A 17,597-nucleotide genomic window follows, 5' to 3' on the forward strand; every position below is an offset into this window, starting at 1 on the left:
AGCTGCTGCCTTCCTGCTGGCAGGTTCATCTGACTGACAGTGCTGACATGAAGGGTAAAGCTGCTTTGCCTCTTCCTAAAGGAGATCTGTTAGCCTGGAGAGGCTCCCAGCTGCCAGGCTACTTCATTTCTAATTCCAGGGTAAGGTAACAAGGGGAACTTAAAATACGCATTTGTGCTTTGTGATGGGAGCTTTCTGGATTTAGGCAGAACCTGTGCCATGGCAGTACCAAACCAACACCTGGATCACACAAAGATATGAACTGTCAAGGAGAAATGTTCAGCATCACCCAGAGCTGTAACAGTGAAAAGTGCTGGCCTGAAAGCCAGGGGTCAGATACTTTGGGGGAAAGAGCATCACCCCCACAGTGCTCCTTGCTGTTGCTTCCAGCATGAAGTGCCATCTGAAGCAGATCTCTGACAGGAACAGACAAGATGGATGGGGCTTGGAGAAACTTGGTCTAGTAGAAGGTGTCTCTGTCCATGGCAGGGGGGTTGAAACAAGGTGATCTTTAAGGTCCCTTCCAACCCAAAACAATTCCATGATTGTGTGATTGTGCTCCTTTAAGGAGCACTCTGATGTTGAGAGGACACTCTTAGTTTGGGGATCTAAAAGGTCAGACCCTTCAGGGGACTTGTTTCACTTGCCAGATGTGGGATGATTCCTTGGAGAGAAGAGATTTGGAGATCTCAAAGCTGCCTTTGTGAGGGGTTGAGCTCCTTCTGCTAGCTTGAGGGAATGAAGCAAAGAACCACTTTGGTATTTTAAGGCAGATTTGAAAGTCTCAGCCTGCATTTTGACCAGAGACCAAGGGAGCCCAGCAGAATCCTCAGTCAGCTTCTATGGAGATGTCAGCCCCTCTTCCCTCTCTCTCTGTTTATAAACAGCAGAGACCATGGAAGAAGGAGAGGAGGTGGGAGAATGTGGAGGAGAAACTGGGGACTGGAAACAAAACAAAGTTCACAGCAGGGCATGCAGGACAGCCTAATCCAGGAGCACCAGGCACACGTGTGGTGGGCACAAAGGCACTCCCTGCCTCTGCCTGTATCTGGCCCCTTCCAGATAAAGGACAAACACATACAGCTGTGGGAGCCAAGGAGCCAGGTGAAGAAAACCCAGGCTGTCAACCAGGTTCCTGTCACTTCCACCTCAAAGATTTTTGAGTATTTACAGCCCAGGTTGTCCAGGCTGTTTGGAGGGAGCACAGCAATGGAGGGTCCTACAGGCTGGTGTAGCTTTCTTTGAATTTACTGACAAATCTGTCTCCTTTCCCCCTATTCTGTTTGAAGCCATCAGTCTCCTGCCATGGGAGATGAGGCTTTAGGCTCATTTGTCACCATTCCTGCACAGCAAACCCACTCCCCACAAGCTGGCTGCCTCAGAAGATGGCTGGATCCCTGCATCTTCAGCTCCTGGAGCTGGGCATGTGCTTGTGTCTTCACCTCAGATGCAGCCCTTGCTGGCCTCAAACATCTCCCTTGCCTCCTCTGTCCATTAGGCTTGCCTGGTTGGAGGGCTGACTCTGATTTTCCTGGCTTCCTTGTTAATCCTCAAGAAGTGCCACTAACCCAGATCAGAAGAATTTGCAGGATGGGAGGGGGCCCAGAAATGTCAAGATCCTGTGAAGTTGTGTGCATTTATGTATATACCTTTTTTTTTTTTTTTAAGCCTCTCCTTTCCCTTCAGTTCATGCTCCCGCATGAACTGCTTATTTCACATATGTGGGAGTGATCCACCCTCTACCCTGGGGTCAGCCTGGGCTGTGTTTGAAGTCCCTGGATGGATGCGTTGAGCATCCACAGCAAGGTGGTCTGGGGGGGTGTGCAGGTTTGGGGGGAGGTGTGAGAGGCCATACATGGCCTGGCTCTGACACCACATCAAAACGAGGAGCCCCTGTGAGGATGATGGGGCTGCAAACCACAGCCTGCACCTGAGCAAACTGCAGCTGCCACAGCGTGTCCTCCTCAGGCCTGACCCATCTCCCCAGGCCTCCCTGGGCACAGGGCCCCTGCCATGACCTGGAGAGCAACAGGGAGGTGCAGTGCCAGTGAAAAGCCATGTGTGGCTGGCATGCTCCTGGTCTTTAAAGGAGTTTGCTCAGTGCCTGAGGGATTGCTGTCACAGTTTGTTTCTACCTCCATAACCCCCAGTGCTTTACCCCTTCCAAGTCCTGCAGCTGGATCACACCCTGTGAGCCAGGAAGCTCAAGAAGGGGAAAATGCTGCTTGTGGAGCTGGACATCCAACATGGATTAGTACCTCTTGGCATGTGCCTTTGCTTACCTTTAAACTTGGGCAGGGCAAAGCATTCAGTCAGATTCGGGAGAAGGCAAAGTCTCATGGGGGCATCTTTGCAAGGCAGGGACTATCATCCTCATGGGAAGGGAAGGCAAACAAGGAAGTCAAAGGAGGAATGGACTGAAACCACAGATGCCTACAATGGAATCCAGTCCCTTTACCTCATCAGCTTTCCAAAATACTTCATAGCTACAGTTCCCTTAGTTAATTCAAGGCTGCTGCTGTAGGAGCAATGTTGCAGCAACCCTCACTGCTCAGGTGCTCACACCACAACCATCCTCACTTCCCAGGTGGGCTGGAGGGAAGATTTGTGCAGAGCTCTGTGCCAGTGGACTTGCTGCATCCCATTCCCTACCCTGCCTGCCTGTGTTACCTGCTGGAGCCTGCATTCACCTTGGGAGGAACCCACTGTCCCTTTATACAGTCTTGAGAGAAAACAGATCCCTGATTTCTGAAGGGAGAAGGGGACTCTCCAAGAGCTGCAAATATTTTAAAACACCAGAATGCTGCAAAAACCTCTAAAATGTCTCATCCAGGAGTTCCCAGCAGAAATCTGACAGGGAACATCCCTGGTCTGGCAGCAGGATGCAGATGGGGTCCCCTTGCTTCTCCAGGCTGTGTGACCCTGTACCATGTGTGGAGGCACAGCTGGGTGGCCCCACACAATGTCATGACCCTGCTCCAGGTGTTAAGGGGCACATGGGTGGCCCCACACTCTGTCTGCTGCCTCTCAGAACAAGGGGCAATTTAGTGCCTTCCCCCAGGGGTTCCTCTAACCCCTGGCAGCCCCCTCACATACCTGTGGCAGGCCATAAACTCCCTAACGTGGCCTGGAGCCCTGCCTGCTGGCACCCATAGAGGGAGAGGGCAGGGGCAGGCACTGGAGTGGGCTGTCTAGTAAAGGAGGACAGGAGTGTGGAGAAAAGCCTCCTTAAGGATGGAGCCATCAGCTTTGGCTCAGGTAAAGCCCATCTGGGCAGTGATGTGTCCTCTGCAGGGAGAGCAGTCCTTGGCCAGCCTGATGCCTCAGCAGTTTTGATGCCTCTGTGTAAAAGATGTGGTGTCTCTATCACTGCCAGGGACAGTGAAAAGTGGGTGGGCTCTGCTCCTGGACTTTTTCTTTCTTTCTTTTCTTGGCAAGTAGCTCATGTTTTAGCAGCATAGGGTGGTACTGGTCTGCTGCAGCCCCTTGGCCAGAGCAGGATTGACAGATCTGGCTGGAGTACAAAGAGGAGCCTCAGGAGCAGCTGGGCACAGGCCAGAGGATTTACTGGGTGGAGGCAAACTCCATCCAGCAAAGTATGCAGCTACTGGCTGGGGGACAAAGCAGAGCAGGACCTGCAGGGACTGTGGGAAGGAAGGGTTTAGGGGCACCACAAGAGGTGAGGGGCAGTGGGGTGGTGAGTGCAAGGGAAATGCATCCAGTGCTCCTAGATCAGTACAATCCCACTAGGGAGGAGAAGAAAAGGTCCTGGTTAAGCATGGGGTGTCCCTTTGGAAGACATGCCCATGGTGAGGGATTGTACAGTATGGGAAAGTCCTACACAGGGTGGGCATGACTCTGCTCCAGGAGAGATGTCTTCAGTCTGCTCCTGACATCTGTGGGATGCCTGGTGCAGCCAAGGAGCAGTGTTGGGGGTTCTGCAGGCCAGCCTGGTGTCTGTGTTTCCCCAGGAAGTTCCTGAAGGTGCAGTGCCTGGAGAGTGGGCAGTGGGAAGAGGGGCACTGTGTGCCCGTGGTCTGCCAGCCCCCGCCCCCCGTCTTCGAGGGCATGTACAACTGCACGCAGGGCTTCGAGCTGGACAGCCAGTGTGTGCTCAGCTGTGAGCAGCAGGGACAGCAGGTGAGTCTGGGGCAGGCACACACTGACCGCACCTCGTGTTTCAGAGCAGCTACAAACTGCAGGGCTCCCTGTGCTCTGCTGTGCAGAGGGGCCCTGCAGCAGTTTGGCCCATCCCCAAGGCCAAAAACCCTTTTACCACCAAGAGCAGTCCCTCTACAAGCCCAAGGGTTGGTCTTGCAGTCCCTCTACAAGCCCAAAGGCTGGTCTTGCTGGATCCCATACATGGCACAAGGTGCACCACTGCCTGGGGATGCTCACCTGCTCCCTGGAAAGCAGTGGTCCTAAGCAAGCTGGCTTATCTTGTGTCAACAGGGTCAGAAAGCATAAATAGAGGGTTTCCAGTAAGTTTTGGGAGCTGCTGTGAAAGCATTCACTTGGGATGATGGGCAAGCTTGCTGCAGCACTTGCGCTCACCAAGGGGCTTCCCTGGGCATAGAGGCTGCTGCCTGCCTGCTCTTCCACCCAGCTATCAATGCTTGGAAAGGGGCTTGTCAAAAGAAGGGTGGCCGATTCCCTCTGGTGGGATCCAGCAGAAGCTGGGAAACAATTGCATTTCTGGTCAGTGCACATAGGCTGGGCCAGGTGGCTGCAGCCCAGCTGCCTTGGGGAGCTTTTCTCTGGACATTGGTGGGTGGGAGGGGTGTCCTTGCACAGTGCTCCCCCAGAGATGGGTGGTGGCCAGGCAGGGTGGGTAACACCAGCTGCTCTCCCTCTGCTTTGCAGGTTCCCATCGTCTGCACTAAGGAGGGCTTGTGGACAGAGGAGTTCAAACTGTGTGAGAGCTTGCAGGGCTCCTGCCCACCACCCCCAGAGCTGAACTTCGTGGAGTACAAGTGTGAGCAGGGGCATGGCATAGGTGAGGGCAGATGAAAACCAAACTTTTGTTGACTCAGTCATACCAGAGAGCTGATAGTCACAATAGACTATAGATAGACTCTCCCTGTACCAATCCCCAATTAACAGAAAAATTCCTGTTTTCTCTTCCATGATGTTTATAAACACAGAGCCAGGAAGGTTTTAGCCTTGTGCTCACCCTGGTTGCACTCTTGGGCAAGACCCAAATCTAAAGCTGTCTCCAGCATTAAGCATCTCTCTTTTCAGAAGCAGCAAGGGTTGTCTTTAGGGCAAACCCAGCTCTTTGCACTTTTTCCTGATCTGTAGCCCTCCATCTTTCCTGAGGTCTCTCCACTTGCTACCACTGCTGCTCTTTGCAGGGTTAATGTGACAAGTCCTAGATAAAAGCCATAAAAGCTGCAGTGACAATTGAGTGTAACAGGGCACTTTGACCAGAGGAGGGACCGCATCATCCATTTCTGTCTGCAGGACCTGGATGCTTTGAGCTTTCAGGAAAACCTGCAACACTCAGCCATGGTTGTTGTATCTGGTCTAGCATCCCACTGGGCAGGATGCTTCAGCTCAGCCCATATTACTCTGAAGCAAACACACCAGTCATCCCAGTCTGGTCCAATCAGGCTGAGGACAGTCTAATGTCAGGAACTACTGAGGTTTAGGATTAGGACTGGGATCCCACTTGTTTTTCCAAAGTGGTTTTTGCAGCTTTATTTCTTCCTGGGTTATGGGAAGGCAGTGGGAATTCTCTGTGGTAGAAAAATTAGAGAGATGCTTCTTAACAGGTCAGCAAACAGCGTATAACATCTAGGCCAGACTTATTTTCATGCTGGGTCCCATGTCCTGCCATCAAGGTTGGAATCTTTCTCTTTGGTTGTGTTTAGTTTTCCTCTCATCTGGGAGAAGAGAATTGAGCACAACTCCTGTAGGCTCTTGGATAATTGAGGATTTGGGGGAGGAATGGCTGTCTCAGGCTGGGAGATAAAGGGTCCTCTTTACATCTCTCTACCATCAGTGTGGCCTCCTACAGGACATTGATGCCTGGCTCCAGGTAAGGTCCTCAAGGCTCTCCTTCCTCCCACAGGTGCTGTGTGCATTCCTTCCTGTATCATTCCTCCCAGTGACCCTGTCATACTGCCCAAAAATGTCACTGCTGAGACAATGGATCACCGGCTGCAGCCCACCAGAGTCCAGGTAAAAGGGGGGAGGAATAATTCTAGCAGGGGGGTTGCTGGCAGCATGGAGAGGGAACCTCCCTCCCTCTCCATCTGGTGTTTTAACCCAAAATCTCTGCCTCAGGTAAAGAAGGGTAAGACTTGTAAAGACAAGCAGTGTATACCAAAGTTCAGCACAGTTATCAGCTCCCAAGCCAGCTTTCCAGGAATTGCATGATACCACAATATATGAAGTTTTAATGCAAGAATCCCACTGATTTTTCAGGATGTGCGGTGTGCCTAGACCTGTTAAGCTACTGTTTATTGTCAGCCAGTGTGCTGGGAGAGCAAAAGCTGCCTCTGGCACAGTGTAAGCCTGGGTCCCCACTTACCTGGCAGCAGAGAAGCAATCCTAGGCAGGCATTTCCCTGCCAAGGAAGAGGCAGGGCGCTGTCAGCTGAAAGGTGTCTCCAGCTGCCAGGACCTGCTGGCCGGCTGGGTGCCTCTGCTGCTGGAACAGGGGAGCCTTTCCCTCCCCACTTCTTACTCATTTTGTAGGCAAAGCAGCTCAAATAGCTCAAATATTTTGGATCCTCGTGGCACGACTTTACCAAAAAGCAGCTCTGCCGGGGTAATATTTCTTAAAATAAAAATGAGATGTATAAGGAAGGAGGTGGAACAAAGAAAAGCAAACAATCTTCCCAGGAGCCAGTGCTCCCATCCAAATGCTTTCCCCTCCTCCTGGGAAGCCGCAGGAGGCCCAGCATCATGCCTGTGGATACTACTGTGCACTGCCTTGAATCAGGCCCGCGGCTGCCGGGGGGGCGAGGATGCCTGGGGCATGTGGGATGGTGAAGCACGAGCCTTGGAAGGAGTCCTTGCCTTTGAGGGATCGCATGGCTTGGCCCGTTGAGGCAGTGGTGTTCAGCTTCCCTTTCACCACCACTGCAGGCTTTCGTGCAAGGGAGGCATTTTGCAGAGAGGAGACACTATTTTAAGAAGGAGCTCTGTCCTTTGCCAGGAGCTCTCTCTCCCTAGACCATCTTGTTTTCCTCTCTGTCCTGGCTTCTGTCTCCGCTCCCCACTTGGCTCCCCCAAGCCTCCAACAGTTTGCTGTTCCCAGGAGCTGCCATGCTCCATGAGATGGAGAGGATGGGGCAAACAACACAGGGAACTGCACAGGCCACTCAGAGAAGGGGCACAGTCCTGTTTTGTTTTCAGCTCTGATTCATTGCATGCCACAGCTGAGCAGGTTTGTCTCTCTGCCCTTATTTCCCAGCCTGGAATATGAGTATACTAATATGAGTATGCTAAAATGGCATCTGAGTTGCACAACAACCACATACAAAGCAGCTCCATGGGGTTGGGATGTACGCATCCTCTTGGCTGAGCAGGACCTGGTGGGCTCTGGAATTCCCCAGTCTTTGCCCCATTAAGCTGGCTCTCTCTGGGGCTGGCCGAGGAGGGCCAGGACCTCATCCTGCTCCAGCCTCGTCACAGTCTTGACCAAAGATGCTGCAGAAGGACCTGTGTGGGCAGAGCTGCCCTATTCCTAGCTGCCATGCCACCTGGGAATGCTGGAGCCAGTCCTCCTGCCCCTGAACATCTCAAACGAGGCTGGGAGCAAACACACCTACCTCTCTGTGCAATTCCTGTGCTGTGAAGGGCATCCTAGGACACTTTCACAGGCCAGATGCTGTTTTATGGGGCCTCAGATTTCAAAGCCTGCCTGAGCTTTACAAGGAGGAAATTGCATGTGTGGTGGGGCTTTTCTTCCCCCTGTGTAATCATCAGTGTTCCCCACAAACCCCAGCTAAATGAGCAGCATGGTGTGTTCCAGGGCTGGGAAACTGAGCCCTTCACATCTCGCTCTTGTGTCCATCTGGCTGCAACAGCTGAGTTTGTAAATACCAGTGAGAGTTTGTAAATACCTCAGAGTGACCGTCAGCCTGGTGTATCTACTTCAAGTCAGGTCTGGGGAGATGAGTCCTTCCTCCCAGGATGCAGTTTTCAGAGCCTGAGCAGGGATCAGTGAGCCAGCTGTAGGCACTGAGTGATGACCAGCTGGTGAATTCAGCATCACACAGAGATATGATGGTAGATTCCAGCCTCTTGTGGCTGCTTACCCCCAGCAGCAGCTCCTGGCCAAGTCAGACAGAATGGTGGCACTGCCAGCCAAACCCACTTCTCAGGTAGTCCCTGTCCTTTCCCTTTGTCCTCTTCCAGTTTTGTATCAATATAGAAACATAGAATCACTAAGGCTGGAAAAAACTTCCAGGATCAGCAAGTCCAACCAATATACATCTTAATACACACACACACAGATAGACACACACAAGGTGTGTGTATATCTGGCCTCTGCCTTGAACAATGTGCCCTGGTGTGTGGGTTCCTGGGTGCAGCTACCCTGGGTTTGCTGGGCCAGGAGCATCCTGGGGGTGTCACTGCTGTTCTGCCCTGCAGTGAGTAATGCAGTGCTGCAGGAGACCCTGTAGCTCCAGAACACACTGCTGGCTGTTTCCCTGCCTCATCCACCGGAGCTAACTGCTGTCTTCTCCTCCTCTCCCAGAACATTGTGTGCACGGGCAGGCTGCGGTGGTATCCGGACCCCTCTGTCATTCACTGCATCCAGTCGTGTGAGGTAAGCCCTCCCTGGCCCCAGCACAAGCTGCCTGCTCCTTGCAGGAGAGCTCCTGCCAGCGAAGACCTGCTCCAGCACAAACCAGACAGCTTTGACCTTATGTTTGCTCCGAGCTGGGCTTGCTGGATGAGCGGAGATAGCAGAGGAAGCATCCTTGGGTAGAGTCCCCACAGCCAGGATGGTGCTGGGGAGCAAGAGCTGCACAATAACCCATTTCCTTCCTTGCCTGCTTCTTTTTGGCCAGCCTGGGCAGAATATTCTAGCAAAAGGATTTCACTGGCAAGGGGTATCCCCCAAAAGCCTGAGCTGACTCCAAGCTGGAATGTTTCCCTAACCAGAACCGCAGTTCTAGAGTAACATGGGTCCAGAAAAGCCCTGTGTGACTCACCTGTCCAAATCAAACAATCAGGATTTCCAGCCTTGTATATGCAAAACAAACTGCTTCTGAAGAATCTGCAGACAAAGAATTCCTTGCAGAAATTGGTTAGCCACTCATTTAGCTTTGAATAATGACCAGGCAGGAGAAAATCATAGGCAGCCTGGAGTCAGTTCACAAAGGAAATTAAAAATAGGCAGTCTTTGTCAAGCACTAGTTGTTATTATGATTGAGGATAAAAGGAAAAAGGGGGGAAATTTTGGAATGTTGTATGCTGAAAATTTGGGATTTTTACCAAAAAGGAAAATGTAAATGGAGTTTGCACACCAAAAATAGCTTTGGGGTTTGCTGATTGTATTTTTTTCTTGTGCTCATTTCAATGCAATGATTGCTTTTCCTCGCTGGTTCTGCTGAGCTCAGCTCTTTGTGGACTGGAGTGTGGGGGAAAGGGCAATGTTGCAGGGGGCACGTCCCCAGGAAGGAAACCTCATGGTCTACAGAAGGTGCAGCAATTATTTCCCAAATTTGATGCCGGTGTTGTGCCTGTCTACTGCGAGACACAGGCTGAAAGAGCAGGGGAATGAGGTGCTGTGTGCCTGAGAGGTGTTTGGTGATTGAGTACCAGAAGTTAGTGATCCTCAGACATTTTGGGAGCTCTGTGTCTTCTAAACCACATCTTTTAGCACAAATCTGGGGTAATGTGTTTGAAATGGGATGGCTTAAGTGGAAGAGCAGACCAGATGGTTGAGTGATTGTCTCTGTGGTGGTTCTGCTAGCAAGGGAGAATTTCTTGTGCTCTCTGGGACTAGGTCCTTTAAAAAAAGAAGCCAATGGAGTGTGAAGTGTTTCTTCCTCCCTTCCTGTGCAGCTCAGGTAACATGAAGCTGACACAATTGTGAGGCCTCTCCGCAGTAGGCTCAGGTACACCAGACTGACCCTACTGTTTCCTCCTCTGTGGTTCCTGTGCTTCACCTTAGGTCTCTGTGTTCAGGGAGAGATCCCATAGGGAATGATGAAAAGTGCCAGTTTGTGTGTGTGTGTGTGAGACACAGACACACTGAGTACCTGAAGTCCCAGGGTAAGTCACTGTGCTTTCATCAACCACCCAAACATGCCCACAGCCAACATGAGCTCTTTCTGTTCCTATCTGCTTGTCACCCTCCTTTACTCTTAGAAAGCAGCCCCAGGCAGGACTCTTGGCACACAGGAGGTTAACCAAGCCAAAATCTTGCAGTGTCCCACCAGAAGATGGAAAGATTCCATGTTTCTTCTTTACCCTTGTAGACTTTTAAATGCTTTTTCTGCTTTCAATTATTGTTTCAACAGGAATGACCAAGCAGTCAGTACATGTTCTTCCATCCCAGGTCCACCAAAGCCCTCCATAAAGCTTCCTTGTTGCTGGAAATGTCTCTTTTGATGGGACACAGGACTATATCTGTTGTTTCTGCAGTTGCATCAGTCTGGCAGTTCAGATATCCTGAGGTCAGCAAGTACACCCAGATCTTTCTCTTCCTCCTTTGTTTCCAACTGATGAGCACCAAGCTAACAGCAGATGTTTTGCCATCAGTACAAGAGCTTGCCCTTCCATTTTATACAAGAGAATGTCATCTTGTTTCTCTCTCTAGTCCTTCAGGTCATCTAACTATTTGTTAGATATCCTGATCCTCCTCTGTGGAACAGTGCCTTCTTCCTTGTTAGCAGTTGCATCAGGGCAGGCCTATTCTTAGGGTCACAGTCACTCACTGCAGCACTAATGAAGATTCATCCTCAGATAATGTCTTTCACCCTTAAGCTCTCCTTTTTGATACAGCTCCCAGCCTCCTCCTCATCCCTGTTTTCCTTCTCCTCACTTCTCATACATGTCTTGCTTTATTCTTTTCTATGTGTTTCCTCCTAGGGTGCTGCAAGCTGTAAAGGTTGGACCAATAATCCAAATTTTCCTAGATAACTTTTTCCCCCCACATGAGTTTCATAGTAGTCATTGTCTTGTTGTAAAGAGTAACTCTTACTGAAAGTGCCTCAAAGTATTGCTCTGGGAGCTGCTGCAGGGAGATCTCACCAGTCTCCCCATCTGACCACAGAATACTCTGAATGTTGTTTCTACCTCATCTGTGCTGCTTCCATCTTCATTCCTATTCCTCTCTGCCCTCCTCCTTGTGAAGAAAAACTCTGCAGTTCTCAGAGGCTGCTCACTTCCCCCAATCCCTTGTGGATATGGAGGCATCCCACAGCAGGAGCAGGGTAGAGAAAGAATATAACCTGTCCTCTGTCCTCACTGCATGGCAGTCCCCCTCACACACATGGTTCAGATTCACTTGCCACGGGTCATATTAGTCCCAGCTTCCCTCTCATTTCATAGGAGCCCCTCAATGGAGACTCCTCCTTTAAGAGCCCAGACTCTGCCATCCTTGGGCAGCGAAATGCTGTTCCAGTGGGCTGTTCATGTCACCTCGGGTCTGAGTCACACCTTGGAGATTCTATTGTCTCTCCATTGACTGCCAAGTGTGTGTTGGATCAGGAAGTTTTCTCTTCTGGATGCCACAGTGAGGGGAGCAACCCTACAAAACAGAAATCCAGGCCACCTGGCAGCTCGTACTGTCTCTCTCTGGTGGAGTCACTTCAGGCCGGGGCATGGCAGCAGTAGCCAAGGCTCAACCTTCCCAGCTCCATCTGGAGCTCTGCCTCATATTGGAAAGTCCAGGTCACCATGCAATGGCATTAGAGGGACTGTCACTCCCTCCCTCCCTAAAGAGGGACCGCATCTTTATCCTCTGCTGGCGGTGGATCAGCCTGCCTGCTCATCCCTGCACTCCTCTCCCACCTCCCTTCTCTTTCCGTTAATCTGGTCATCCATCTGCCTCCCTCTCTCTTGCTGTGCCTTGCCAAGTTCCCCAGTGCTGGAGCAGTGAGGCACGTACGTCAGGGAGGGAGGGAAGGAGGGAGGGAGGGATGCAAACCCTTCCAGGAGCCCGTCAGGAATTCAAGTTAGCGCCGAGCGCACTTTGCCTTTCGAGGGCCAGCGGAACATCTCGTCCCCTGCCATCAGTAGAAAAACAGATGGCAGCACCAAGGGAGGGGGCTTGGGGCTGTCAGGAGAGGCGAGTGGAGGAGGAGAGAAACCCCTCCTCCCCACCATGGGTTGGGAGGAGGTGGTTTTGGTCCTGGTGGTGTGTTTGACTGCTGTGAGGGAGGTGTTTGTTTGCAGCATCTGGGTCACGTTCTCCTAAGCCATCCCAAGGTGATCACCTCTGATGCATCATCCTCCTGTGCTCAAAAGCAAGTGAGACTGTTGACTTCAGAGGAAGAGACAGCATGTACAGAGATCCAGGTTGCTCCCTTGGACTGTTCCTGCCATGGTCCAAAGCAGTCTGTGCATGAGCATAGCTGCTATAGAGCACCTCCTAGTCTGTGCAATGCCCTACACCTGCACCCCTCTGTCTCCCACCACAGGGGCTCCTGTGCTTCACACTGCAGATGTGGTTTAGGTGCAAAAATTCACTTGTTTCATCATCCTTGTGTTTACCCAATGTTATTCACAGGATGGGGTAACCACCACTGTCCTGCTCAAATGCTCTCAGGGAAAGCTAGGCTGCTCTTGCAGTGACCAGAGTGAAACCGGGCAGCTTTTTTTGGGCAGCCAACGCATTGTGCACCATGCTGGCCTCCTTCTCACCTCCAGCTTCATGTCATTGTGTGCAGGTAGCAAAAGGTTAATTGGAATGGACTTTGACTTGAGGTCTCTGCCTCATGCTCTGGATGAAGATGGGCAGAGAACAGAACACTGTTGTGAGCATGAGCTGCTGGGAATTTCTCAGGTCTGCCCTGCATGAGGACAAGGTCTCCCTGCCCTCTCGTGTTGCTGGTCATGTTATCACAACCGTAAAACATGAATCTGTTCTCTGTTTTGTGGTTTACCTGAGGTATTACAATGAAAATGATGAAATAGGGACTGAAGTGTGTTTGTGGTTGCAAGTTGTTCCTGAGTCTCTTGATCCAACAGGTAGTGAAGGACCCTGAAGGATCCTTAGCTCTTCCCACCAGCATGCACAAAACCTTCACTCGGCACATCTGTGGCTTGTGTCCAGCATTTCTCAGTCAGAATTAACCCTTTGGAAGGCATATGCAGTAAGGATGGTGGGGAGTGTCCCCTAAACTCTGCTGTTCTTTCATGTGATGGGAGACAGGGTGAGACTTGTCCCCTAGGACAGCACTGCAGCTGAGCTCCAGCTGCCTCTGCTCCTCAGTATCAGTGGGGCTGGAGACCCTTGGTTCTCACTCCTCCCAGGCTTGCGGGTCTCTGATTTTGTACCATGGCAGAACTCAACACAGGAAACTGTAAGAAATGTGATGCTGGCAGAATGCTCTGCTCCAGGAAAGCCTGTCTTCTGTACTTCTGAGGCCTAAGGCAGTGAGGACCACAGGCACCCCAGCTGCACCAAGGAGACTCTCTAGAGCAACTACAGCTGCGTGGCCAGAATTTAGTCACCCTCTCATGATTCACACATCTTTCTTCTCTCTTGGACCAGGCAGTGCTGTACCTTCCACCCTGTTTAATGCAGCTTGTACAGACAGTGAGGGGGCATGAGGAGCAAGGACTGCAGGTAGTGGTCACTCCTGCATCAGACCTGACCTCTGACTGGTGAAGGCAAAGCCCTTCATGCTGGAGAGGTGGAAGGCAAGGTGGGGAGCTCTTCACATACCTGCTGGGTACATTTTCATGCTGCTTTTGGCATGGGTGGTGTGGGCTGCTCAGCATGGGATTTAGCCAGGGGATGATCCCAAAGAAATCTATTCCTCTTCCAAAAATCTTAGCTGAGGTGTGCTTTTCCTAAACAGTGAGAAGATCTCTGTCCCCTGCACACACAGAGAGTGTGATTGTAGCAGCATCATTTTATTGAGAGACAAAGCAGAGGGAAATAGATCACACAGCAGCAAGGACAAGGGACAGATGCTGAGGGTGAGGCTCACAGGACCCAAAAGATGGAGGGTCTTTTGGCATGGATAGGGCTCCAGCACCCAGACACACCACCAGTAGTGGTGGAGCCCCAAGGGGTGTGAGCAGCCTCAGCTTCCCCAGGCCACATTGTGCCAGCAGCCCTGCACTTGGGATGTACTGACCTATGGCTGCTTCTCTGCCCTCTCCAGTTCAGGTGCCTTTCCCTCATCCCCATCCATGTCCCACTTTCCCCCTCCCAGCAGTCACAGTCGTGCAGCCAGTGGTACAGACGGAGTGGAAAACCACTGAAAGCACCCGCTGAAATAAAAATCAATGAGTCGTTTCTGATAATAAACATCCCCAAGCACAGCCCAGCCAACTGCTCTTCCAACACGAATATTCATTCCCCTTCAGCTCCTTCATCCCTTGTACATTGTTTTTCTTTCTGTTTAAGATCTGTAACAAGAACTTGGCAGAAATCAGATACAAGTGGGTCAGGAGGCCCTTGTGGTTTTCAAGGCTTGTTTTCCATAACCCATTCTATCCTGTAACATATTTTGCACAAATGGCTTGGCAGGAGATCTAATCCATGCAGCAGGAGAGCCACTGAGGGCAGGATGGCAGGCTGGTGCTCATGGCACAGGAAGTCCTGTCTTCTCTTGCGTGTATCAGTGGTATCCCTGTGAATGGTGAGCCACCATGCTTGCCAGGAGCACTAGTGACACACAGCAACTTCCTCTGCTCCTCTCTCCCTGTTCTTTCCTGCTTCTGCTTCTCTTCTGTTAGCACTGAGATCAGGGTGTAAAAAGGACAAGGCTGAGGAACTCACCATGAATAGATCATAGCCATGGTTGTTTAGATGGAAGCAAAGATCTGCTCTGATGTGGGGATCTACACCAGCATTTCATCCCTTTCTTCCCTCTCATCCCTTGGACGGTGCAAAGACCTTTCCAGATGGCTCTCTGCTGAGGCATGAGGAAGAGTAGCATGACTCTGAGTAGCACAGTGCAGAGGGATAATGAAACACATCCCCATTCGGGGGTCCAAAGTGCCACATGTTCACTTCTGCAGCAGAAGTGTGTCCAAGCCAAGTCCTGGCCTGGGACACAGAAGCACTTTCAGGCACCATGAAGGCAAGGACCTGCTCTCCCAGGATGGCCACTGACAGCAGCCCATGGAGCCTCTGTGCACTCCATCCCCCTTGCAGACACCAATCCTGCACAACCTCAGCACAGACTGGTTCCAATGGGCCCAGCTGTTTGCAGGAAATCCATGTCCAAGGGACTCCAGTGTCCTGAAGAACACCTAGAGCTCCGCACCAAGACTGCTGGGAGCTGCTATGGCAGTACAGGGATGGTCCATCAGCTGAAATGAGGCAGCAGGATGTCACAACCCTCCAGCCCACCACCTCTTCCCTGCAGTGTTCATTCAGGTACATGGAGAATGTTCTCAAGAAGCAAGCCTCTGTTTCTCTGTAGTGAGACTTGGGGAGAAGACATTGGAGCTGGAGAAGATGTTTCTGGAGACCCGAGATGTGGTAAAAACTATCTGCATGCTTAGCTGATGAGTGGCTCAGGGACCCCAGCAGGTTCAGAAGCAGTTAGAATTTCTCTGTTTTGCTTTCTGTCCGTGTCTGAGGTGATGGGCAGGTCCATGATGTCTCCAACAAGCATCTACCTCCAAGGGACAGCTGCCACACTTCAAAAGGAGCAGAGGGATGGCTCAGGGGACAGAAACCGGAAAACATAAAATGGACAACGAAGCACTAAGTCTGTAGGATTTTGTTTCTCTTTTTCAGGCCACTTGGTCCCAGGTTCCTCTTCCCAAATTTCTAGAGGTCTCTTCCTCTGGATAGTGCTCACCCTTTTTACAATGGGCCAGGTAGACCTTGCTCACTGCTCAGGGTGGCTCGGGGCACAAAAACATCCCAAGAAACTTTCTGAGCAAAAGCCAAACCTGTTCCCTCTCTGTCCCTCTCTGTTTTTCAGAGCTGATTTCCTTCTTGTGCCAAAGGGCCTCCAAAAAGAGAGAAGGAAAGTGAATGTGCTTGGGGGTGTCAAGGGGGGGAGGAAAAATAAAATAAAAGACACTGCAACAGAGAGAGGGCCAAGAAAAATATTTAATCCAAACAATGAACATTGTCATTTCCTCCCACAGTCTGCATTCCCAGTCAACTTCCCTGGGCAAGCAGGGAGAGCCAAGAATGACCGGGCTCTCTGCCTCACCATCATGAGTGTGTGTAAGGAAAGGGATGTGTCCTGGGGACACGCTGCTGTAGCATCACTTTAGCCAGCTCCTGTCACATCTCTGGCTTTAAGGACTGACAGTTTTCTGCAGGGGAACAGTGGTTTGGAAGGATGTTGGAGGAATTGGGACAGGGATGGGAGGGAGAATTTTCAGGGACCCCAGCTGGGGTGGTGGATGTATAGAGGCTTTAAGTGAACCAGATGTTTAACAAGGCTTTGGGCACTCTTCAAGTCCTCCCAGGGACCTCCCAGAGCTTTTGGAAAGATCTTGCTAGTGACTGATGTGGGGAGGAAGGGGAGACATCCGGCAGGAAGAAGCTGCCCTGTGTTTCTCCAAGGGCTACTCCAGCCTGTCCATACTTTCCTGTCCCCACACATCCTGCCTGCTCCTCCCTGCTACGGGCAGCACCTTCACCTGGGACACAGCTTCTCTTGCATGCCTGAGACCCCTGCAGCTGGAGCACTCTCTGGGGCAACTCAGGTTCATGTCCTGTGGTTCTGTGAAGCCTGGTTTGGGCTGACATCCCCCTGCCACCAAAGGGATGGGGTTTCCAACTCATCTTCCCACCACTAGTGACTCATCGGTCCCAGGAGCAGAATTACCGGTGGTGAAGCTGATGCACAAGGCATGAGTCTGAGGGCAGCAGCAGCAGCTTTTCCAGGGCTGGTCCCTGCCCAAATGGTGGTTCCCCTGTTTCTCTAGGGCTGCTTTCAAAGTGACAGCTGAGGAGAGCAAAAACACATGCATCTTCTCAGCCACGTGGTTGAATTAGCATGCAAACAGTCTGAGCTTGATGCCCAGAATACCAATTCCCAAAGGGAAAAATGACACCAAAATTTGTGCTGACTTAGAAGCTCCATGAAAGCAAACTATGCGCCCTCCTTGGGTGGATCAGCAGAGTCACAAAGCCCAGGACCAGCCTGGGAGAAAGCATTTTGCTTCTTAAGGCTGGACTTGACTCCCTGAGACTGGACTCTAGCTTTTCAATGGCTGTGTACAGATAGAAATGATGAGCACTTTCCATCTCAGTGGCAGATCAGGGAAGTCTTTCAGTTCCTCAGTTACACAGTTGGCCAGCTGAATGCTGATTTTTTTTTTTTTTCTTTTTTCCACCTTCCTCCAAAGCATCTGGAATGGGGCATGGCCAAAAGCAAGGTGCTGGGCCTTCAGGTGTGCTCAACCAGAGCAAAACCTGCATTCCTGAAAAATAATGTGTAGCACTGAAATATGTCCAACACTGATGTGATCTGTGAT

General features: G+C 51.2%; 1 protein-coding gene across 1 annotated transcript in view; it reads left to right on the forward strand.

The window, feature by feature from the left end:
• PAPPA2 (pappalysin 2) overlaps positions 1–17,597 on the forward strand; it is an 88,409-nt gene that overhangs the window by 63,987 nt on the left and 6,825 nt on the right. Inside the window, exons 17-20 of the mRNA XM_066555821.1 lie at positions 3,972–4,140; positions 4,864–4,996; positions 6,074–6,183; positions 8,713–8,784. Coding sequence (XP_066411918.1) covers positions 3,972–4,140; positions 4,864–4,996; positions 6,074–6,183; positions 8,713–8,784 — 484 coding nt within the window. The remainder of the gene's footprint in view (positions 1–3,971; positions 4,141–4,863; positions 4,997–6,073; positions 6,184–8,712; positions 8,785–17,597) is intronic.

Source organism: Molothrus aeneus, chromosome 9, assembly GCF_037042795.1.
Source record: "Molothrus aeneus isolate 106 chromosome 9, BPBGC_Maene_1.0, whole genome shotgun sequence".
In the NCBI taxonomy this organism is placed as follows: domain Eukaryota; kingdom Metazoa; phylum Chordata; class Aves; order Passeriformes; family Icteridae; genus Molothrus; species Molothrus aeneus.